The sequence below is a fragment of the Primulina huaijiensis genome, chromosome 16 (assembly GCF_012295235.1).
Source record: "Primulina huaijiensis isolate GDHJ02 chromosome 16, ASM1229523v2, whole genome shotgun sequence".
In the NCBI taxonomy this organism is placed as follows: Eukaryota; Viridiplantae; Streptophyta; class Magnoliopsida; order Lamiales; family Gesneriaceae; genus Primulina; species Primulina huaijiensis.
In genome coordinates, this window is record NC_133321.1 from 3,473,268 (window position 1) to 3,498,403 (window position 25,136).

Here is a 25,136-nt window from a genome sequence, read left to right on the forward strand (position 1 = left end):
CATGCATGCATGATTTACGAATTTTCGAGAAATGAGCTTGTAAAAAAAAATTCTAGCCATAGAAGTTTCACAAGGTGTACATATGATTGAGCTTATTGAGAAGGTAATGAGCCTTGAATTGGTGATTCCCAAAGAGTTCCACGATGATATAGTCTTTTTGCCTCTCTCATCCTCATTTGACGATTTGTGGTGAATTTGAATATGAACAAGCTCTAGACCAGCATTGAAAAATTGGTCAACATGCTTATGAATTATGAGACCACCACAAAAAAGTCTTTTTTTTCTAGTGGGAGGTTCTTTTGGGACAAAAAATGCACCACAAAATAAGAGAAAGAAACATTCTGCCCCTTCAAGCTGTTAAATGACCCACAAAACCTGATAAGCCAGAACATATTTCTTTCCACTACAAGAAGTCTGGACATTAGAAATTATCTAGGCCTGAATTGCTCTAGAAATGGTAAACAAATGTCCAAAATTTTCAACAATAAACAAAAAAAACAAGATTGTCTTAATCAAGAAAACTTCTGGCACTCTAGACTAGGACATATTTTCCAAAGAATGATACACAAGTTAGTGATAAAGGGCATGCTTGATTCGTTAGACATAAAATCTTTTCCTATTTGCGAGTCTTGTATGAATGAAATACAAGTATAAACTCTCTGAAAAGTTCTAAGAATTCAGAGTTGGAGTAGAAAAACAGATAGGAAAAAGTATCAACACACTTAGATATGATCTAGACATTTTTACCATGTTTCGATGGGTGCAATCAGAAATAAGTTATAACATTCTTATAATAAATAGGTTGATGCATAGAATGAGGCTAATTATGGTTAGCCCGAATGAAGAACACATGTTGTTTCGAATCACATGAGTTTTGAACTCACAGTTAGTTGTATCTCTGAACCATTGAGGGTGACACAAGTATTCCTCGTTGAGATAATCAAACTCAAAGACTTGAATTTGAAGATTATAGTTTAATGGAGATCAAACGTTTAGGTTGTAAAAGGGCTTATAAGCAGTTTGGAAGTTTTGAGAGTTAGCACAACTGCTAAATTAGTAAGAAAAGTGCAACTGTCTGAATTTGTGAAGGTGTTCCAAATTGAAAGTTGCCAAATTTGAGTCAGTGGATAATTGACTTTGACAATATTGATTTTTGTTGGTTTGCTTTTATAGTTAACTTTGATTAGGTTTACTTTGTCTAGTTATTTTTGAATTAATGGTTTCAAAAAGTTGGAGTATTTATCATTATAACGATCTATTTACACTCGTCACATTGATTATAAATTATCGTCGATCAGGATTATGATAAAACTACGATAATAGATTGTTTGATTAATAGGCTTGAAGTATTTTAGTAAAACACTAACTAGTAGATGTCTTAGTTAGGCAAAAAACACAATATGAGTTTTGACTCATTAGACTAGAGTATCATAATCAAACATTAACTAGTATTGTCCTATTTATATAAAACATAGAGTAGAAGTTTTGACTGATTGAGCTGGAACATCCCAATAAAACACCTACTAGTAGATATCCTACTTGGTCAAATCAATTAGTAAGAATCATAGTGAAATTCAATAGGATCCATGATATCTTTAAATAAGATATCAAATATCAAATCTTGACACAACTATTTTCTCTCGTCTATGAGTCTATCTAACTCTAGAACTCGGATACCTTGATTCTTCAACAAGGAGTCTCAGCCGACCCCCTAGGGACGACATCACTGCATCATCATGCTGTCATGAAACCACCATGTCGTCGCCGGTCGTTCCCTTTTTTTGAACACAAAGAATCTTCTAGATTCTCTAATACAAACTAGAAGAGGAAAAAATTATTAATCGTTGAGTTGATTTGATGTTTGAAGAAAGACGATTAATCAAGATGATTGTTCGTAGGAATTGACAACAAGAGTTATCTTCGCTTAACTTCCGGAATTTTTGGTGCCAAGTTATTGATTCACTAAAGATCGCATACAATAAAAGTCTTATTGTTGGGTTAAAATCATAAGAGTGGGCAAGCACAATTTTGCGCGTTAAAATAAAATTTTAAAATTTTCGCTGCGCTTGAGAAACTAGAAAACGATACATCAACACAACATGCAAAACAATAGTTACTTCATAAGATTATATTTAATTAATAGTATAAATAGATAATATCTTTAAATAACATGAAAAGACGTGGATTAAATGCAATTAAACGTGAAGAAAAATCTAAAATTTGGGGGGAAAAAAATGGAAAACCGATTAACCTAAGGTTGGCAATAATGAGTGAGAAGAAAGTGTGAACAAACGTGATTAAGAGCGATTAAGCGAGAGCCTTTTATATAAAATTTTAAGTTAACTATTGTTTTTGTTTTTAATTTAAATTAATTTTACTATTTTTTTTAAATAAAAGTTGACTTTTAAATATTTGATAATTAAAATAAAAAACTAAATGTTTACACTTCATAGTAAAAAAAAATGAAAAATGAATATATTTACTGTAAAATTTTGTATGTTTTTTTTTTATATATATTAACATCATTGTAACAACTAAAACTTTTAACATTAGTATTTGAAAATGTTAAAAAAAAAAAATTATGAACTTCTCTCTACAAAGTTTTGCAAATTTATAAAGAAAAGTACATAATATTTTTCTAACATTATTTTAATAAACCGTTTAAACTTGTAAAGAGTAAAACTTAAACTTTGAAAGAACACAAAGTAAAAAAATAATGAATAAAATAAAAATGAACAAGTTTGACATGAGAGATATTCTTACATATTAGTTTTTGCGAATAATAAAAATATGATGCTTGTCAAAATATTTGACTCACCGAGCTTATTGGAACTACAAATTGAATATGTTTTTTTGTGAAAAAATTTCACGAATATTTATGTGTGAGACGGAATAACTCTATCGATATCCACAACCTCACAAAATACTACCAAGACCATCTCATATAAATTTTTGTCCTACAAATGTATCCATCACATATGGAGGCACCATCGTTGTGGTTTCTTCCCAACCTCAAAAGCCAATTTTTTATCTTTCTTCCAATCTCACACTTTCGGCTCATACCGAGCATGGCGACTTGCTGCTCTTCGGCATTGGCCGTCTCAACCCTCAATCTCACTCATATATATTCATCTTCTAGATCTCCAAAAAGTAAACAACTTTGTCAATATCCTAACGAATTATTTATGCCCAGTACAATTTCAAAGTTTAACCTGTCGAGGCGTAATGTTTTCCATGTATTCAATTCTGTGGTGAATTATAGTTCGCTTGATGAAAGTTATGAGACCGTACATGAAGTTAAAACAAGGTAGTACTAGTACTCGCCATTATGTTTCTTAAAATTTTCATAATTTCATTATTTTTAGGTGGCACTTTGTAGTTTGGTTTTACAAAATCTTGAAGCAGGTTTTTTTTTTGTGCATATCATGTTCTTCACTCTAGATTTCTTGAAATATCGTTGGCTTTTAAAATTTTTGTCTTTACCTGAGTTACAAGGTATTTGTTGGGCAAGTAACTATGTCGATTGAAGGATTTGAGTTTGATTTGGGGCGAGAAGATTGGTTTTGTATGAAGGAATCTTTGATGACACAGATATCAGGTTCAATAGAAATCCGTTTCATTTCTTAATATAATGGAGAGCTGATAATTTGAAACATTCCACACAGAAACAGAGAGGAAATGAATTCGAAAGAACTAAAATGATTTTGAAATCAAATATTCAATGTAATTTGATCTGGATTACATGATTATAATGCACTTGTTTGCGCAAATTCTTGAGTTGCGGGCGTGCCGGGTGCCACGAGCACCAACTATTTTGAAAAATAATAAAAATCTAACTTCTAACTATTCAAACGACGTAGATTCTAAATTCAATCATTAGTTCTAATCTCCTAAACTATGCGCTAAAATAAAAGAAATTGATTGAAACGACACTGAAATTTAAGAAAATAAACTCCCAACAAGATTTTGTATTTACAATAATATTTAGGAATTTAGAAGACATAAAAGTATATTAAAATTAGCTGAATCTAGAATGAAAAACGTGAAAATGCTTGGGATTAGACTAAAAAGATAAATTGCTTGAAGATGAATTTAGAGAATTTGTTGTTGAGCGATTGAGTTGTCTTTTTTTTTCCCCCCCTGCTTATGCTTTCTTCTGTTCTATCGTACATGCAGTTTCCACTCTCTGGCTATTCAATTTTCCACTCCTCCACTACTCTAGAACGTGTCGCTAACTTCTCCTGCTCCTTGAATGATGTCCAATTAAAATTTCAACAACCAACTTTCAAATAATTAATAGATTTGTTATTGGGCTCAATTTAAGGGCTTGGACAAAATCTATTGGGCTAAATTAAATTTTAGCACAAACATCACTAAAACTGACGGGTGAGAATATNGAATTTACATCGGAAGACTAGAGATTTATAGGCCTAATGCAACCAAATTGTAAAGGGAACATGATGAATTTTGGTTTCATGTTGGTTTAATATCGACCTGTCGTGAAGCTTGTTACTTTATTTACTTTCTTACTTGATTCAAAGCTTCATTTTTAAAAAAATATGTATGAGAAGGAGATTTATTGCAATGTTATTTAGATCATTCGTTAGAAATGCATATTGAGTGAGAAAAAAAGTCCCATCAGATAGAAATATCAATAATACTAAAATCTTTTAATTTTTACCGATGGTAATTAATTGTTAAAATTATCAGTAACGCACGAAACGTTCTTAAAGTTTCTCACTTTAATTCTTCTTGGAATACTGTGATTAAAGCACTGCTATACAAAAGGTTGTTCTGAAATGAAGATTAGAAGTTTATGGATTATCATTTACGAAGTGATGACGATGCAGAACAAGTTAACAAGATAAAAGCTCTAATAGATTACAAGATTAAAATCACTTTATTGGAGATCTAAAGTTGCAAAAAAAATTTGACTAATATTTTGGCACGGGTTGCATATCATGGAATTGTTGTTGATATTTTGGAAGATGTGACCCCTACACTTCGTTCAAACAGAAAAGAAATATCAGTAATTACAAAACATGACCCAGAGAGAGCTGAATGGGTTTAGAATGAGTTTTTACCAAGTTTAGTGTATATGATGTTTCTTGCAATGTCTTAAGATTCTGATAGTGTTGCGCCATGCATTTAACATTAAATTGTGCAAGGTACTTAATTGCAATGCCATATGCTCCATTTTTCCTTTTCGGAATGTGCTTTTTTTAATTTTATGATAACTCATCTGTTATTGTTTTCAAAATTATACTTTATTTTTAAAAAATATACTTTATGTAGAGGAACTGATATGACACAACACCAGTAACTTTAACGAACATTTTATGCTTAAAGTTGTAAACATTTCCAAAACATTGTTTTTTAGCTCTTGTTTCAAAACAATGTGCAAATAAAAAATAAGACATTCAGTAAGTGATGGAGTGAGCATGTGCTGAAATTTATCAGGATCATGTTTCTGCTATATTTTTGGAAGGATATGTTTCTTGAGACAAATGTCCGTGAACAAATTTAATGACGTGCCTCTATACGTAGAAATTTTTGTTCTACTAGTTTCAATGTACCCCTGTTTTGGAAGATTAGATTGGATGATGCATAACTTATGTGTGTTAGAAGCATTAGGAGCTTACTAGGAAGTTATGTTCCATTTATTCATCTACTCTTTTACTTGCCATATTATTTATGCAGAATACTTCTTCCCAAAATTTTTATCTCCGTAATGTAAACAATTTACTTTTTTTTTTGTAGTACATGGAAATGGAGAGATTACTCTATTCGTTACCAGTATTCTGGAGTTAGTGGCCCTGCCTTGATTTTGGTTCACGGTTTTGGAGCAAACAGGTGTACATCTCCTCAATTTCACTTTTTGTCAGCTGTATGATCTAGGTATTTGTGACCAAAGTAGTGGAGTAACTTGAATTTTTCTTTTTTTGCCTCTACTGTCTTTATCACTGTAACTTAGATGCAAGTATATGCAAAACATTCATTATTAGAAAAACACATTTGGACATTCAAAATGAAATGAAAAACACATTGGATAGTGAAGGTAAAACCAAATAAATGAGCCCAACATCAACATTTAGATACGATCGCCTTTTGTTAGGCTGAATCATTTATCCTATGCAGTTATTAAATGTATTATGACAGCTGTAATGCTGTTAATAGGTAATTTGACTCATTTTGGCTGGTATAATTTGCATGAAATCTTAGGCTCTGAAAAATATCCTTCTTTATTGTTGATGTTCACAACACGTGCAGCTTTAGCAGGTTATTCCATTATACTCTCATTAGATCATGAAGTTTTAAATAATCCACTACATTTTATGCTGGCATTTGATCAATGATGATCACAATTTATTTTGACATACAATTATATCTACCTTATATCTGTTATTACAGTGACCATTGGAGGAAAAATTTACCAGTTTTAGCACATTCACATAGGGTGTATTCCATGGATCTTATTGGATATGGTTACTCAGATAAACCTAATCCTCGACAGTTAAGTGTTGATTACTTTTACACATTTGAGACTTGGGCCAGCCAACTCAACGACTTTTGTAAAGATATTGTTAAAGATGAAGCATTTTTTATCTGCAATTCTATTGGAGGTGATTTACTCTATTCCCCTAGTTTTCGATGAATTTGGTAGGGTAACATCGAGCTTCACGTGTTTTCTTTTAGTAATGCTGATTATTTGTTCTTGTAAGAGAAGTGTATACAAGAAATTTTTGCATTTGTTAAGGGGAAACACTCAAACTGATAACCTAGAGAAAGGCAAGATGGAAGTACATTTTAACAGAATCCAAACAGAGAAATTGTTGTTGTGTAATCTTCATGGCTTGCAGATTTTGAGATGATCGAGAATGGAGAAATCAACAATGATAATTAACATTAAATTGTTTCTTATAAACATTTTAGTTGTTCTACCAACCAATTCTATCTGTTAAATTTGGGTCATATGTTAAGGCTGTGTGGTTTCTGAGACTCCATAACGATAATCAAGCTTCTAAACCACAAATAGGACTGCTGTGAACCATATTTGTCTCTTTGTTAATGTGTGATTTGCTGCTTTTTTTTTTTTGTGTTCTTTCTTTTAAGGTAGAAAACCTCTAATTCTCACTGGTTTAAGGTTTTCTCAAATTCTAGATTTTTATCGTCTCTAGGATCACATTCTTTACATAGTAGCCAAGTTTTTTCAGAAACAGGTTAGCTTAAAGTCAACCGAAAAGCATGGGAAGACAAAATTTTGATATGTACAGATGGGCCTAAATCCTAATAGCTTAAACTACTAAGTTAATATTGAGTTTTTAGGCTATTCTAAAGCAAGGTCCTTGAGTATGAATAGTGGCATGTAGAACTGATGTGTGGTTCCTGAAATAGTAAATGTAGGAAACAAGATGAGGAACCTGAAGGAACTAGAGCTGTCAAAACCGGTTGGGCCTGTCGGGACGGTCTGTCACGTTACATAAACCAAAATGCGGGTCGGCCTGCCAAATTCAACACAAAATTGGCTTGTTCATCGGACTGCAGCCCAACCCTCCACATAAAATAGGCAGGTTGGGTTAGTAATTTTACGACCCGCCTTAATGGTGGGCCGGCCCGCCCCATTGGCCCGTATTGACATTGTACATGATATATGATATTTGAAGAACAAAATTTGAATGATTGTGATCTAATGCATGGTCCTTGGAAAGTAAGCTTAAAGATGAAGTATGGTCTCATTGTAAGTGGTTTGAAAATCAAGGGGGATTTGTTGATTATTTAGTTGGTATTGTATAATGGACAGATTGTGCAGATCATATGTTGGGAAATTCTTTCAATTGAAAAATTAAGGAAAAAAATTTTTTATTTCACTTTTTTATTAACTTATATTGAGTAGAGTCGTTTCACGCTTTCATTTGGTATACTCAGGTTGGGTTTGACTTCATGGATTTGAGATGATGTTGATTTCAAATTCTTTGACTTGCGCGGATCGACAAAATTCAAGTAAATTTCAAATCCATTCCGTATCAAGTTATGCAATTTCAATGATAATTGTGGTGAATTTTAAACACACCCAACATAGTTATAATTTGAAATCATCGCTCAAATCCTTGCCAATTCAAATCCTTTCCTCCAAATTAAATTTACGAAGCCAAGCGCAACTTTAGTGTATATACTCACGCGGGCATATGCTGAACCCCATTGGCACACAGATTGTTTTATTAAAAAATAAAACATAAAAACACACTTTGAGTTCGCTCTGCCAATTCAGTATCATTAGCAATGGTTATATGGGAATAAAGGGAGCTTGTAATCTGAGACAGAATCACAATCCATATCACTTATTTAACTTCTTATTATTTGTTGTTCAAGAAATATGATAAGGCTCTTGAATAATTAATAATGTGTCAGGTGTTTTTTATAGGCAGAAGATTTGATGGAATTAGTGTCTAGCAAGGGACAGAAATTTTATTTGATGTTACATGGAGAAAATTGCAAAAATAATCTGTTTTTGTTTGAAAACAAAATAATCTGTTTTTCCATTTAAAGGACTTGATGAAGTTTCTGGATGCAGGACTTGTCGGTCTGCAGGCTGCAGTCATGGATCCTCAAATATGCAAGGGAATTATTCTCTTGAATATATCACTCCGTATGTTGCACATAAAAAAACAGCCCTGGTTTGGAAGACCTCTAATAAAATCATTTCAGAGTTTGCTTAGGTACTTGAACTTAAGATAAGTTTCTACAGTGCATCATGTTTAAGTGTTATACTTGACAATTAATTGGATACATGTACTTTGCCAGGAATACGGACCTTGGGAAAATGTTTTTCAAGGCTGTTGCCACACCAGAATCAGTGAAGAACATTCTCCGTCAGGTAAGAAAACTTAAAAGTAGACATGTAGGATGTTTTTTCAGTTGTAAGAATACGTTTGTCACAATTGAAAATATCGTAGTTCATTTAAAGCCTTATCCTATCATCAGAAATGCTTTTAAAGTTCATCAACCAATTTGTATCCAGAAGGAATGTTTATTCAATTGGACACTGATGGAACTTATCCTTGGTTTAATGTATGTGTGGTGCTCTAACTGGCCATTACAGTCATCACCTATTTTTAAAAAAAATAATAAATGGGTTTAATTTTTAAACATTTTGTTGTAATGGATTTCAAAATCTTACACCCTTCGTGTATTGCTTTTTCTTGCTTTGAATAAAAAGGTGCTGCTCCACCAAAACCCTCATCATGAGCTTAGAAGTGTTTATTTGGAAAAAGAAATGGATTTGATTCATGCAATAAGCAAATTGGCTACCTTCATATTGCATTAAAGCATTTCATCTTCTATATCATGTCGAGAAAAGGAAATAAAGGCAGGGAAAGATTAATATTTGTTGAAAAGCTTCATGTTAGTCTGACAGTTTTGGTGACGTAGTGAAAAAAGGGTGACCAGAAGACCTGTTTACCCTGTACTTTGGAGTATGAAAACATAAAGGTCGAAGAGTCCAGAAATGTTATTGTCTTAGCGGCATCCAGAAATCCATTGTTCAATAGTTTACATTACTTGCTTTAATATCATTGAAGAACATCTCGCTTGGTAAGTGCAGCATTATACTTTAAGGTTGCATTTGGATAGATAGATTCGATTTGGAGGAGTGGATTCGATTTTGGGAAGGATTTGAGGAATAAACCATAAGTTACACCCATCTTGAGTGCATTCAAAATCTACTATATTACTATTAAAATTACTTAATTTGATAGAAAGTGATTTAAAATTGACTTGAATTTTGTTCATCCAAACAAATAGTTGAATTCATAATTTCAAATCTATCAACCCAAGCACAACCAAAAGGATTTATTTTGCCATTTCCCGGCATAATTGAGGGAAATATATTGATTCAGGTCTCTGGAGGACTTTGAAACATTGAGTTATTTCTTCATGATGTTTTCCATTTAATTTTTTAGTAATCTTTTGATCATTGTGAACTGTGTTTCAGTGTTACTATGACACTTCCCAAGTTACGGATGAACTAGTTCAGATAATCCTTGATCCGGGACGTGAGCCTGGAGCTGTAGATGTGTTTCTTGAATTCATATGCTACTCAGATGGGCCTCTTCCCGAGGAACTATTACCTCAAGTGAAGGTCATACCTTAATTTGATATTTACCATCTTTATAAGTTATTTATTTTTGCTTCTTTCTTTTTGTGACCGAAAATAACGTGTTAATTTCGCTTCTTATCGTAGTGTCCTGTGCTAATTGCATGGGGTGACAAGGATCCATGGGAACCTATTGATTTGGGGAAAGCTTATGCCCAATTCGAATCTGTTGAAGAGTTTGTTGTCCTACCAGATGTTGGTCACTGCCCTCAGGTCGATTTGAATCGAGTAAAATACTGTGATATGTCTGAAAAGGAAAATGCCATCATGTGATAAATTCTGTAGAAAATAAGAATATGATGGAATTTATGGTAAATGGAATAAATAACCAGGTCAGAAGTTGATTTGCCAGGAGTGATTCTCCTCGGGCTTTATGCTATTCTTATGTTTTCTTTTAAGGTTTCTAAGCAACACACGTTGCTAAAATCTTTGAAACTTGTCACGCAATACAAATTTCTTGAATATTAACTAATGGACGAATGTGCATGTGTGCGTGTGTCGGGATTTTCTACCCTTTATCAATTGGTAATATTACCTTGTATCTCACAATTAAAAAAAAATTCCCATGAAGGACGAGGCCCCTCATCTGGTGAACCCGCTCATTGCGACGTTTGTGGCTAAACATGCTCCACAGGTTGGAAGTCTTTCACCCTCAGCTTCATGATTAAAGTTGCTTGCTCGTGTAAGGTTAGATTGGCTCTGTGCTTTCTCTGTTATGCTTGATCGACGTGACAAGTGTTTTTTCAAAATCATGCTCAATTCCCCCTGGTTCATTTGGACATGGGCTTTATGCATCTAGTTACCTTATAAATGAAATGGTATCAGTCTATCACACCATGATTCTATGTGCTTAATTTTAGGTTACCATAAGTTAGATATAGGCATTGTTCTATTTTTTTTCCTCGAAGTGTATAACATCATGTGTCATGACTCATGACATTTTCATGTGAAGAAACACACCTCTTATTGTTTCCCTCGAATTCGATACTCTTAGCTATCTTTTAGCGTATATCACTGAAGGATAGTTAATCTCTTAGATAACATGTTACCCTTAGCTGCGTCTTCTACAGACTAAGCTCACTGAAGGATAGTTAATCTCTTAGATAGCATGTTACCCTTGGCTGCGTCTTCAACAAACTCAGCTCCGATGGCCTAATTCGCGCATGTATATTCTGATTGTTTTATCACATTCTTGAACGACCCTGTTATAAACCCATGCAACTTTCTGACAGTATATTCGGGTGGACTCATGATTTGTTCAAGGGGTTGAGTTTAGGATGCTGCTCATTGGATTTGGGAAGAACACCTGATTTTTTTTAAAAATAGATTTCTAGTTGTTTTCCCATTTGAGAGGGGAAATATGCTGATTACCGTCTCATTTCTTATTATTCCCATCAAGCCAACATCATTTCCATGATGATGCTAAATTATTTAGAATTTGATAAAAACAATTCATTTTTAGTTTATCATTATTCTTGAAGCTGAAACAACGTTTATTTGAATTAAAAGATCCAATTTGGTAAAGTATTTGAAACTAATAATTTGAAATCCACAACAATGATTTAAAAAATTAACTAGTCGAAAATTTAAAATCAATTATCAAGTAGATTTATCTAAAAACCAAATAAATTTGTCGTTATTCATTTGAAATCCTTAACTTCAATTACATCCATCTAAATACAATTTTAAATTCCAATTGTAATTTCACCCCATTTGGTTTAAGTCCTAGCAACAGTTGTTCCAGTTTCGAAACCAAAACCGAAAAAGGTCTTTTATTTTGATTTTCGCTTATTCGATTCACGATCCAAAGTAAACAGTGGCATATCTAGTTAGTCTAATGTTACATGGGGTGTTTTTGCCAGGTGTAATATAGCCTTTGTCCGAATCTACATAAAAAAGTAAAAATTTTAAAAAATATTTTACATGAGCCACGACCACGACATATAATCGTCAACACTCCCATTTTCCCCCTGGAACTCAGTAAAGTTTGGCAATCACATCAGTAACCAACAACCAATGGCATGCACAATGCATGATGGATAGAATAGCAGAAAGTAAACCCCGCTTCGGCTCCGTCTCAGTTCCCTGTACAAAGAGTTTTTCCTCACCCCAAACTTACATTTTAGTGTTTTCCAGTGTTTCAGTTCTTTGTTTTTGGTTCAACGAATTATAAACTAAAAACAAACCTATACGATCACATAAAACCTCTTCCCATTTCATGTACAGAAGGAAATCACTCTTGGGAATAATCTAACAAAGCAAATTTCACTTGCAAACCGATTTTGCCACCATCTTTCACCAACTTTGCAGCTGTTACTAACCAATGTCCTGGAACATCGTATGGATGTCGAGCAACATCCTTTGTGTCGACATATTCAAGCAGCTTCCTTGAGTTAGCAGGCACAGGAGGACCACCAGGAAATACACCGGAGTTCAGGGCCGCTGGTTGCTGCTTCGGATAATCGGCCACAGCTTTTTGCGTGAAAGTGAAAGTCGTGCTTAAGTTCGTGAGGAAATTTGACTTTTGTGAGGATTCTGGTGCAGATGCCCACTCGGTTTTCCGGATGGTGCAGTTCGGTATGTGGCCATAAAGCAGCCGTAGGTGAAGAACCTTTCTTGGCCATTTCCCCTTTATAATGAGCTGTGCTCCAGTCACAATGAATACACCATCAGATTCTCCCTGAACCCAATTAGGATCGTGTTTTACAGGCATTGAACATATATTTGCATATTTCTTCCATCGAACTGGTTCTAAGAAATTATCAGAGGATTCATATTCATCAGAACCTCGCCATTGTGGCTTGCGAGATGAGGTAAATGACATGATATTTGGAAGACTTGAAAGATGTTGCACATGAATGGCTAATCGGTTGCTTTTTGTTCCTTCCAAGTATAGGCGAAGGCCAAGAACTGGTTTTTGATCACTAGTAACCTAAAGTGGAGAGAAAGATACATAAATGAAGTGAACTCAAGAATTGTAGACAATAATATGTAATCACTCTTAAAGTGCAGAAAAAAGCACAATTTTCAACTTTCTCTTCACGCGGATAAAAATTATTTATACCTGGACGGTGTTGACATAAACTTTTGGACCCAAGAAACTGAACTGCAACAAAGGGTAAGATGCTTTACTTCTTTGATGTCTTAAAGGCAGTTCACCGAATAAGGGTACCCACTGTCTGGGAACTTGGAACTCCAAAAAGTATTGTAAATCCTCTACAGGAGGCTTGTCTATAAAGAGAGATTCTTTAGTTATTACAATGTGAGGAAGAGGAGAAAACTTTTAACCTCCAAATATCCAACAGACGAAGGGGAGAAAATGTATGCAAGCTTGTGTACACGCCATGGGCAGATACAAAATAAATAACGGTATTTGAAAACTAAGAGAATCTGAAAAACATACATCGTAGGTACAAGTTAATGGCATGACTGAGGTAGCCGCTCCCTGGAATCCCATTTAGTAAAGAGGTAATAGGAACAAATTTGAAAACTACAGCATCTGGGTTAGCAGCCATTGTCTGGAGCCACCTGGAGTGACTTTGTGCAAACAAATCACCTCCCCTTTTTGACCAAATAAGCGTGAGTCCCTGATCCAAACTATATTTTAAGTCAAACATCTTAACAGTAATTATTCCAAAAATAAATAAATGATGATTATATATATTATTTAGATTGATGAAGAATAAGGGCAACTTACATCCTTGGTTGATGTTTCTGTGATGCTGGTGAACTGCAGGGTATGTGCCTGTAGCATACGATTAAACACCTCCGGAACCTAACCAATCAACATATAGCATTAACTTGTAGTCAGATTACATTTTCACATGACTCGATAGAGGATCGCTAACAAGCACACAAACAAATATACAAATATAACGTGTGTGTACAAACCTTCTTTTGTTTATTCATAGCCTTCCTCTCTAGCATAGGACTATTAGCATCAGAGAAAAGGCAATCTCCAAGTTCATCCAAGTATCCCTTGAGTTCAGCAGAAGAAATCGGAGAAGATGCCCTCTGTTTAACACAAACTAAATCCTGGCCTCCAACTGCCATTCCCACAATTATATGTGTTCCATAAGTCTGGATAAATCTGGAGAGATGAAACCAGTTGGTATCATAAAACAGTAAAAGCCAAATTTGATGTTAATGGTTCTAAATGCACTTAAGAAAATCAGAAAAAATATTGTAGCTATCATGAACACCTATTTAAGTTAAAGGACATCAGTGCAAAAGAAAAATATGACTTGCACTGATTTCTGCTAGAGAGATGAACTTTAACCTCTAACAGATATAGATGTAGAAAACAAAGGATGTTAACTTGAAGTTACCTTGACAATGATTTTGGGTCCCAGCGTGATGGAACAGACTTCTTCACATACTCATGAAGTACTAATGGTGATGCAGTAAGGTGCATACAGAAAAGTGAGATGAAATAACCATCAAAAGCAAGATTTTTGGCGTCTGCTACATCATTCAACCAGGCACCACTTAAATCGAAAACAGCATTAAGATAACCCGAAGGAACTTTTCCCTGTACCGATGACTTCTGATTGAGTAGCTCTGACATCTGCTACAGAAGTTTTTTTCATCAGCTAGAAAGATTTCAGAAAGTACACACAAAAGAATTAACATAAAAGAGAACATTTTCCTTCTTTTTTGATTCTATGATCGATGTGCTAAAAGTTCGTACAAGTTTCAAATCAGTACCCCCACTCAAATGTGTTCTTGCAGTAATGGTTCATCCATTTCTCACCATTGTTTCAAAATTTCTTAGAAGCCATTTTATTCAAGATTTTAAAGCAAGGGACTTGAGGTGCTAAATACCATGTAGAAATAGAGGTTTGAGCAGCCAGCTTGCATATACAGTTTTACTTCAGAAAATGCGACGCTTCATCAAGAGTAGTGTTTTAAATGGCCATGAGGATGAGCCATCAACACACCAAATTTGATCCGCTTTATTTAAATTATATACAGAAAAAAGAGTACCCAAAAGGCGAAAACACACAGCAATTTTTCCACATAAACCCTTTTTAATTTTAATATTATTTTTATTCAAAGATGCTTCATGGACTTCCATACAGATTAGCTTTAGACCTCAACTTCTTCTCAGCCCGGTGTATCAATAACTAAGGCAATGTGTGTATCTAACTGGGAACACTTTTATTTCCCGGAACACAAACATGTATCCTTGTTAATTTATAACTCTGTTCGGAAAAAGTATTTTCAATTTATCTTCACGTTCCTCAACACAATCCTTATTTTACATACAACTTTTTACCACTTCAAAATTCTAATATAATATATTATATTTTAATTTTTAAATAACAACGTAATGCTAAATAATCCAGCATACTTTGATATCACACACAATATTTATAATAAAAATAATTTATCCCAAACCTGCATCCAAACGTTCTTTATATTCTACAAATTCATTTCCCCAAGATTAAATTTCAGAAAATGTTTTCCAACAATACCGAAAAGATAAACAAAGGCTACGCAATTCCTATGAGTATATTGACTAAAGAACAAAGTTTAAATTTCACCAAAGCAAAGCAAAAACAACGAAATTTATGCTAATTTGATCGAACGCATTCATCATAAAAGATGATAAGAATGTGCAATTACATGGCTTGTTTGTTAGAAAACTTGGAAGATAAATCACCTGGTCAAACGGCAGTACATCGGACTTAAACCGAATGTGATCTCCTTTATCAACGCGAATGCATTCCGGCACGTCGGGAATCTGGACTACGCCGCCGTGCCCGGGGACGACGACGTCGCGCTTCCGCTTCTCATCTAGAACGACCAGTCTCCCCCCGTTTGGATTTCTTTTTACGAACTTGAGCCTATAATCACTAGCCAAATCGAAACCGAGCCCCAAAGCCTGCATCGCCCGCACCCCAATAGGCCTGTCGACGTATTCTCCGAGTTCATCCATGGAAAGTCCAAAAGGAGTCGTTTCCGTGGTAGGAAAGCTGTAGTCGTACTTGGGTTTGGGGAAGAGACAGATTTCTCGTAAGAATAAGTAATATAATAATGGAATTGGAGCGGAGAATGCGCGGAGAAAAGAGGAGAAATTGATGAAAATTGAAGGGTTTTGACTTTGATGGGGAATGCCGCGGGCTGCAGCCACCCACCCCAGCCGCTGGGACAGAAGCGGTCAACCATTTGAAGTCACCAGCTATGATAAGTCAATTTTGTAATACCGTCCCACCTACTTCTGGTCGCGCCACTGCCGGACTGCTCCAGGCTGCGGCGGCGCATCTATTCCAATTCATTGACTAATCACAATTCCATGGTGAATTTCACGAGTTTTATTAGTTAGTGTGTGTGCTTTTTTTTTTATTTATTTATTATGTTCATATATTTTATTTTATATAAACAACTTTTATATATAATATATTTTACATTTACATTTATATTGACCAATTATTATATAATAATGACATGGGTACTTACTGTTTTTTTTTATATATATAATTCTTGGACTTTTTATTGATGTAAGTCTTTAAGTACAAAGGATGTCAACCAAAAAGGGAAAGTCACACCCTCCCAATTAGTAGGAAAAGGGGATAAAGAAGAAAATTTAGCAATATAATGCGCAACCATATTAGCCGAAAGACGAACATGGCCGATTTTGGTGATCTCATGTCCCTCTCTTAGCTTCAAAATCTCAGTTATCAGGATACCAGTATGGCTCAGATTCTCGCTTGGGTTGGTGACTGATTGCACCGTCAAAAGAGAATCTGAAGTAATTTGTAAGGGAAAACACTGTCGTTCCTTTGCAACTTTCAAGCCATCCCGAATTGCCAATAGCTCCCCGTCCATCACTGATTGAGGTTTGGGTATACTCTTACCAAAAGCAATAATCCCCAAACCATCACTTCCCCTGATGATGCCTCCCGTGCCAAAGGACCCACGCATCTCATCATAGCATACATCCACATCTAGACGCCAAGAACCTGGTACAGGTAACTTCCAAACTTCATCTGGTTTTGACTTGGCAGTGGCCACTTGTGGGACATTCTTTTGACATAAGGAGTGTCTATAATCTTTTAAATTACATTAGTTTTGATTGTTATTCCATTAGTTTTGAACATGTAAATTAGTATTTGGAACATAAATTCATAAAATGATTGTCGTATAACGAAATCGTTGGTGTACAGTGGATAAACTCTTTATTAACATAATAGTTTGTAAACTACGTTAGTCAGGTAAACCTCAATAAACAAGATCTGTGTGACAAGTCCGTCTGAGAAACTGTTGGTAGAAGAAATCGAACTTCTGACATTTGGTCAAACGTTCATCTACTCCACATACTCCAAGAATCTCTTTGAAACAAAGAAAAAATGATTGTTATAATAATGTTTTATAATATGCAATTATTATGTATGTCATTATCTGAGTTAGTAAATTGTTTCATTTCACGAGTTTTCTAAGAACTTTACATGCTCTACTTGAATTTTGTTTTTTTTTTTTGTGTGTGTCTTTTTTCCTCAAATTATATTATTATTATTACATTATATTATTGTTTGCACAAATTATTCTGCGAGCACAGACATGATGTGTGCCAATGTGTGATATAATTGTTGAAAATTTAACTTCTAATCAAGTGATTACGAGCCTCAGTTTGATCATCTGTTCTAATATCTCCGGTTAAGTGTCAAAAAACTTGGAAATTAATTTACGAAAATAATAAAAAAATATGGAATGAAAGTTTTAACAAATAACAATAAAAATAATTATGTCATTATAATCGAAAAGTGCATGAAATTACAAACAAGATGATGCGAAAATTGGGAAATCCTAGGATAGTCTAACAAGATGGAAATCTTAATCGATATTTACAATAAAAACTAGAATAAAGTAGAAATTTAAATCTATGAAATTTGCAGATAATTTGCAGAGGGATGCAATTTTTGTGTTGATTGTCCACCCATTTCTTCTGTCTGGTTCTTGCCTTTTGTTGCATGTTTTGTTCTTTGATTTCCTAATTGTCGACTCCCACTATCTAGACGTGAGTGAATCGACTAGAAACTTGCAAGATTTCTATCTATGTAACTTAAATGGATAAACAGAAAAAATAAATGACATAATTGTTTCTCACGAAAAATTATGGGGCGTTCCAGGCACGTGATCGTTCCAAATGTGAAATGATCTGACTCTATTAACCAAACGTTGTAGGTCTCGATTCGATCGTAAGTTCTAACTCCTTCGAAATGGCTCAAAAACGCAAACACAAAATGAGGAATATGACAAAATTACAGGAGGAATCCATTAACATCAAATATAATTATGTTGCGATGAATTTGATCAACATTTTTACAAGAAATTTGAAAGAATATGTTAAAAATTCAGATACTTGATTGCTAAAAATTGAAATAAACAGACATAAAATTGAGAGAATTCTGCAGAGTTTTGTTGTAGCTTTTTGTTGGATGTGTTTTTTGTTTTCGTGTTTCTGATTATTCCTTTTGCTTTTGTCACACTCCACGGGGAAGTTTCAACCATATTCCACTATCACTCACCTTGGGTCGTGGCTTAACTCCTCGCATTGTGGTCCTCAACTGATCCCTTCATGGGCTTGTCTATTGGGCTCTTCATGTTTTTCTTTTTTTTAGGGCTTCCATTGTTAGTGGGCTTCAAATGATCTGGGCTTTGCAGAATATGGGCTCAACAATTGCCCCCCGTAGCCAATTTGGCTCATGGGCCAATTTGGCTATATGTGTAATAATTCTAAGGTATTAGCCCATTTATGAGTTGGGTCCAAATGCTAACACGACACATATGATGAGGAGAAAAAAAAAAGATACCAGTGTGGTTTTCCTCCTAAATTTCTTCCTTGCCTTCTTCCTCCAAAATACTCCAATTATTCACTGCTTTTCACTATTGATCATCCTTCACTTTGAGACAACTAATCAACCGCTCACGGAGATCCCATATCCCATATCATCGCCGATTATATCGTTTGTGTGATGTCATCCAAGTTTCTGAAAATTTTCATCGTCAACCTCCTTCACATCAAGCCACACCTTTTAAAGGTAGGTATATTTCACCATTTTTCTCAATCCTACATCATAAAAACATTGTAGAATATGTCACATCTTCATGCCGTACTCAAGGTGTTTTTGAATATGTCTGAATGATTATTTGATGAGCAACACCTTGTAACACCCACTACTTGCACCTCAAGAGAACAGCTCCATTGATGTGTATATTCAGAGCTTGGTCTATAACTTGCAAAACTTATTTAATCTTCCATTTGCTTACAAGAAATGCACCAGCAACAGGAATTGTGATGCTCCACAAATTCACTGAGGATCCATTTTCTAGAATTTTGGCAAGTCATAAAGTCAAAAATGACAAGATTCATTACATCTCACAAAGAAGTGACAGTGCCACATCAATGACAACACAAAGCATAGTTTTGTCGATCAACACTCCATTATTTCTCATGTGGTTCTCATTTATTTTTCAGGAAACATGGTTGGAGAAATAGAGCATTTGAGAATATCAGAGGCCAACACAAGAAAGTACCTTAAAAACCAATAGAGATGGAAAATCTTTATGGTAGTGCAGCTGGCCAATCCGAAAGAAAATTACCAAGCATCGATAAATATCTCTGCAAGCGGCTGAGCATATACGTATGGAGTGTCATGCACATTGAGAGGAAATAAAACATGTAGACTAGGGATAGTATGTAGAACCCGATAAATCAGACTACGTACAAGCCATGCATAATTACTATTATTTAAATTAAAATGATTTTTCATGCATGAGGGTTTAAAATCATTTTTTTTAATTGATGAGTTACGATTATTTATATTACGCAGAAGTTTAGTTTTATCTTTTCGGTTAAGTAAGCGAGGCCGGACTGGAGTTGGAGTATTGAGATAAAATTTAATAATAAGAAAATATCCCTAAATTTAATTTAAGCCAAGGAATAAATTATTTTAATGTTAAAGAATGTTTTAGGATTTATTTAAGTAATTGGAGTTAAGTTAGTAAATAAATTCTTTTATGTTCAATAATTGATTAAAAGCCTAAATTAAAATGTGTAACTAATTGGGATAAATTAATCTAGGCCTAATATATTCAAGAAACTATAACCTAACATGTTAGAAATTTATTTTAAGAATTAGCCATGCATGCAAGAAAAAAAAATTACTATCCCAAATTAATTTATTAATTCACCAAAATACATGATAAGTGTTTAAAACTTTAAGGAGTTAAAATACAAGATTTAAGCAACTTTTTACTTTCATTTCTTTAGCAAATTTCGGCCCTCTCCTAGATCAACCCATACATTTTTGGCAACCCTCCATTTTGATATCATTCCTTAATCCTTTCTTGGTATGATTAATTCCTTCAATTTAAATCATCAATAATTAATAATTAAGCACTTTTGCACCTAATCAACCACTAAAATTAGCCTAGCCAATCCATTAATTTCGAGCAACATAGAATGGTAAAAGATTATTATCCTAATTTAATTTATTAAATTACTAAATCACATATTGGGTGTTTAAAGCTTTAATAATTTAAAATACAAGATTAAGCAATATCTTTACCTTATATTTAGTCAGCAATTTCGGTCATCACACCCACCATTTCCCCCATGAAATTCGTGCAACAAGAAGGAATGAATCAAGGGAATTGCCAATCAAACTCATCACTTGCACCTTCCCTCTTAATGCATTGCATGATTCTTTATTCATCTTGGTAACCTTCCCCTTCATTCCCCTAGCCATTCTCCCTCACTATCATTCGAAAATTTCAGAGCAACACCATAGTAAAAATCGTGAGAAACAACAAGAAAAATAAGAGAGAAAAGTAAGAAAGAAACTCCGTCTCCGTCGATCCGCGTCGTCGTGTTGTTTGTATTATTCAAACAATTTCCAGGCATGTTTATACGTTTCTTTTCTCTTCAATCAAGTCATATGTACACTTTTAAATCATATTTGTTCATGATTCATGGAGCAAAACCGAAACATGACAGCAAAATTTTCACAAAACCTGCACAGAATTTTCGGCCCTTCCTTCATGCTTCACGATTTTGGCTTGTTTTATGATTTCAGGAGGTTGGCTCGGTTCCAGGCGCTCAAGACTGCATCTAGACATGTACTAGGGTGTGTTAGGATCACGTTGGTCCATTAGTTCAAGTCCCATGCACTCAGGAATCAAGACTTGACAGCAACTCCCCATAGTTGCGAGTTTGAGTCTCGAAATTGTGTTTTGATTGTCTAAGGTGAGGTTCGAATCTTGGTTGGCTTTTGGGCCTGTAACCATGGTTTGAACCCTTCTTTAGCATGTCTAGGACATGACCAAGATGCCCTTTCATGGCTTGGTTCATGATCCCATTAAAATTTTAAACAAACAAGACAAGTCCCTCGGTTTTTATTTTTTATTTTATTTTTGTGTGAGTGAGTTTCGAATTTTGAGTGGTTAGGTGGATCTTGGTTGGCTTCTAGCCCTTAGCCATGGTTCACACAATACCTCATGATGTCTAGATCAAGCCATGGTCGATCATATGGCCATTGGAATGAGACAAGGCAGCAAGACGAAGCAACACCCCCCACGCGTGCAGTATGGTGTTCTCGGGTGGAGCTTCGGATTGTCGTAGGTGTTTGTTTTGATTTTGGTTGGCCTAGGGTCCTTAGCCATGGTTCAAGCCACACATTAGGATGTTGTTAAGAGGCTCTGGTTGGTGGTTCAAGCCCCAATGGCCAATAGCCTCGTAAACGAAGCAAGGAAGCACAGCAACTGTTGCTGCATTTTTTTGACGGCAGTTTGAGCTTCGGTTCAGAGGCTTGTTTCGAGTTCATGGTTGGCTTTTAGCCTATGGACTTGGACTGGACAGTGCCTCATTGAGTTAGGAAGGTCATGTTTTTGTCCGTTCGTGATTTGGTCAAGTTTAGGGGTCGTACGAGAATTTACGGTGCAATGTGCCAAAGTGACTCTCGAAAGAGCGTTTTTCGATTTTGGCCTCCATTCACCATTTTCGTGCATTTCAGTTAGTATGAACATTATTTCAGTATGTTAGGCGCATTTTAATCATGATGAAATGATGGTTCGATGTTGGTTCGGGTTGGTACGGAGTCATGGTTGGAATATTCGTTTGTGGGTCGCGTTTGTCTTATTTGTGGTTCGGATACGAAGTTTTTATCACGTTGAAATTAATTGCATTTTCCCATGTTGGAATTAAGTCGCAGCGAGCCTGGGAACGGTCCAACTCATTTGGTGAAAAACAGGGTTATAATTATATTACGTGCATAAAATAAAATGTTTATTTTTGAGATATATGCGATATGTCTTGTGGCCACCTTACGCTTATGGGATTGCTTCACCCGGTGATTTACGACCGGTTTATGATTATGTATGGGTACGGATATCCAGTCCAAGGGCTGTGATGATCTCTAATGCCCAGTATACTGTGGTTTAGTCTGATCAGGCGCTTACGTTCATGATATGTTACGGACCATTTGTGTAGAACATTATCTCTACAGAAAAATTATGATATGCTATTTTATGACAGGGCTCTATCAAGAAAACATTTTACGTACGATCTTTCAGAGATTCACATATTTATAATTATTCATGACACGATTTTTACCTACGCTTTACGATACGATATTTTTTACGTTGCATGCGATTTTATGATATGTTTATTTGTTATTCACGATATATGCATGCTGAGTCTTTAGACACACTAGACTTGATTGTTGTAGGCACTGATGAGGTCGAGACCGAGGACGAGGACCAGTGAGCTAGCTTGGGTCAGCTGTAGTAGGAACCCGAATACCTCATGTTTCAGCTTATTTTTTTTAATTCTCAAACTCAGTTTTTATTTCGATGAATTATTTTTAAGTGTGGTTTGAAAACAATATTTACTTCCGCTGTTATTCCATAAATTAAATCCATTTATCAGTTTATTTTACGAATGATGCATGTTATTTATTTAAAGAGAATTTTTTTAAAATAATTCCGCAAATTTACGAATACGAAACACAAGCCTATACATAGTAGTTGTATTTTTTATTTTTTTGCACTTATTGGCCATGATTTGGCAAGTGTTTTTTTTGATGTGTAGAGTTGGAAAAGTGGCTTGAAAGCCAAACTTTGTTCTTGGAAACATGTTGCTAACATAATAATGCTGCTTGGGATTTGTTTACATGTATTTGTATTTTTGGCATGTCACATTTACAGAGGAAACTCTGCCAAAATTTTCCTAAAAAATAAAAATAAAAACGGCCGAAAGCCTGTTTTCTTTAACATTGATATAAACATTGGGGGTCAACTCTGTCTCTTACCAACCAACAGTTGAACAAAATTTTTCAAATAATGCTCCCCAAGGTTCCAAGACATGCACTAAACGGAATTCATTTTGTCATCAATTTAGCCAAATAACACAACAAATATTCCTCCCCAAAATTTATCAACTACAGCGGATTCCATGAGCAATTATTTTTATTTATTCACAAATGCTCCGGCATTATTTACAAAAAAATTCTGTAAGGAATGGCTTAAAAGCCTATTCCTCACATATTTACATAAACTTCTTATAAACCAATATGACAAAATTAATTAAAGTGGCCATCCAACCTACTTTTTACAATACTTCTCATATATTCCAGCTTTATGAACAATATTTCTCCGGTTGTCGATCTTTCATCTGAGCCGGAGCTAAGATTTAATTCTCTATTTGCAACTCTTCTTCCTCGCTACCTCCACATTCCTCCTCAAATATTACTTCAGCTCCATCGATATCCCACAAATCGTGAGACTGCACTTCGTTCACCAGCTGCTGCATTTTGGCTTTCCACTCGGAAGTTGCAGCGACTTCCATCTCTTTTTTAGTGAACTTAGTCATTGACCTCCTCGATAATAGGTCGGACCATGGGTCTAGGATAGACCATGGCGGTGGGTTTGAGAATTTTCTCTACTGCTTCTCTCACTTTTGAGCATCCACGTAGACTGCTACTGGTTGTCCATTTACCTTGTAGTTACGAATTTTAATAGGACCGAAGGCTCCATCATAATATCTAGCTTCCACGGCATTGGAATTATATTGATACGGCTATTAATCAGCATGTACCACTTCAACCTCATCTTTCTTATACATTAACAATAACTGGTGCACAGAGGATGTCACACAATGATTGGTATGAATCCAATCCCTCCCTAACAAAGCATGGAAGCTAGCACTGGAATTGACAACGAAGAAGGTTGACAGAGAGGATCGAGACCCTACAGTGACATTTTCTGGTAAAAATCTCAAGGTTTTGGTGGATTCTCCGGTAAAAGCTGCCACAAATAATCTTGTAGGAATCAAGTCTTCAACACTTTTCCCTAACTTCTGCAGAATTCTGTAGGGTAGAATGTTGACATCAGATCCATTTTCTATCAATACTCTAGACACCAGTTTTCCTTTAACATGTGCTGTGATATAAAGTGGTTTGATATGTCTAGTCATCTCATTTGTAGGTTTTTTCATAACCACCTTTTTTTCTTCATCAACCAGAACTCCAGCACAATCTTTCGAAACATTATTCTGGACAGAATCTGTAGCAATTTTATTTCCCATGAAGCCATCAGACTCAAACATTATTTTGCATTTGAACTCATCTGGTAATGTTAATGAGCATGTGGCACACTCAAATGAGACAAGAATCTGCCCTACCTTGAAGGTAACTTTCTTGACCACATTACTATCTTCCTCTGACAGCAAGTCCTCACCTTCTTCTTCTTCTTCTTCTTTATCTCCAGTAGCCTTCCTACCGAACTCCTTCTTCTCTTTAAACGACTCTTCCACTTTCAACTTCCGCTCCCCAGCTTTTTCTCTCAACAAAAGTCTTTTTTGGGTTCGAGAAAGAGGCTTTGGAAACTTTGGATGTTTAACACTTCTCCATTGTCCATTGGGGGTTACCATCGGAGGAACAACAAAACGCGATTTCTTTTCATATTTTTTATGATTATTCAG

The 25,136-nt window shown here is 35.0% G+C and overlaps 2 protein-coding genes across 5 annotated transcripts; one reads left to right on the forward strand and one right to left on the reverse strand.

Moving 5' to 3' along the window:
- Positions 1-2,969: 2,969 nt before the first annotated feature.
- On the forward strand, positions 2,970-11,625 carry LOC140961502 (uncharacterized). Of its 4 annotated transcripts, none has more exons than XM_073420072.1 (9): positions 2,970-3,307; positions 5,761-5,853; positions 6,412-6,623; positions 8,573-8,717; positions 8,803-8,875; positions 9,992-10,138; positions 10,241-10,366; positions 10,725-10,787; positions 11,386-11,625. In XM_073420072.1, the coding sequence occupies exons 1-9, from the start codon at positions 2,979-2,981 to the stop codon at positions 11,404-11,406; spliced, it is 1,209 nt and encodes a 402-aa protein (XP_073276173.1). In that variant the 5' UTR covers positions 2,970-2,978; the 3' UTR covers positions 11,407-11,625. The 4 variants fall into 4 exon arrangements, with proteins under 4 accessions (XP_073276173.1, XP_073276170.1, XP_073276172.1 ...); XM_073420069.1 differs by having other exon boundaries at positions 2,971-3,307; positions 10,725-10,840; XM_073420071.1 differs by having other exon boundaries at positions 2,971-3,307; positions 10,725-10,840; positions 11,417-11,625.
- A 561-nt stretch (positions 11,626-12,186) lies between these two features.
- LOC140961759 (MACPF domain-containing protein At1g14780-like) lies at positions 12,187-16,473 on the reverse strand. Its single transcript, XM_073420443.1, has 7 exons — positions 15,819-16,473; positions 14,482-14,720; positions 14,045-14,243; positions 13,851-13,928; positions 13,557-13,740; positions 13,218-13,384; positions 12,187-13,085 (listed from the first exon to the last, which is right to left on the reverse strand). The coding sequence occupies exons 1-7, from the start codon at positions 16,092-16,094 to the stop codon at positions 12,387-12,389; spliced, it is 1,842 nt and encodes a 613-aa protein (XP_073276544.1). The 5' UTR covers positions 16,095-16,473; the 3' UTR covers positions 12,187-12,386.
- Positions 16,474-25,136: the final 8,663 nt, after the last annotated feature.

Coding starts and splice junctions, on each gene's coding strand:
- LOC140961502 (XM_073420069.1), top strand. CDS start 2,979: ATGGAGGCACCATCGTTGTGGTTTCTTCCCAACCTCAAAAGCCAATTT. Junction 6,624..8,572: donor TATCTGCAATTCTATTGGAG/GTGATTTACTCT, acceptor TTCTGGATGCAG/GACTTGTCGGTCTGCAGGCT. Junction 8,876..9,991: donor TGAAGAACATTCTCCGTCAG/GTAAGAAAACTT, acceptor ACTGTGTTTCAG/TGTTACTATGACACTTCCCA.
- LOC140961759 (XM_073420443.1), bottom strand. CDS start 16,094: ATGGATGAACTCGGAGAATACGTCGACAGGCCTATTGGGGTGCGGGCG. Junction 13,929..14,044: donor CTATGAATAAACAAAAGAAG/GTTTGTACACAC, acceptor TTGATTGGTTAG/GTTCCGGAGGTGTTTAATCG. Junction 13,086..13,217: donor TTTATGTCAACACCGTCCAG/GTATAAATAATT, acceptor TCTCCACTTTAG/GTTACTAGTGATCAAAAACC.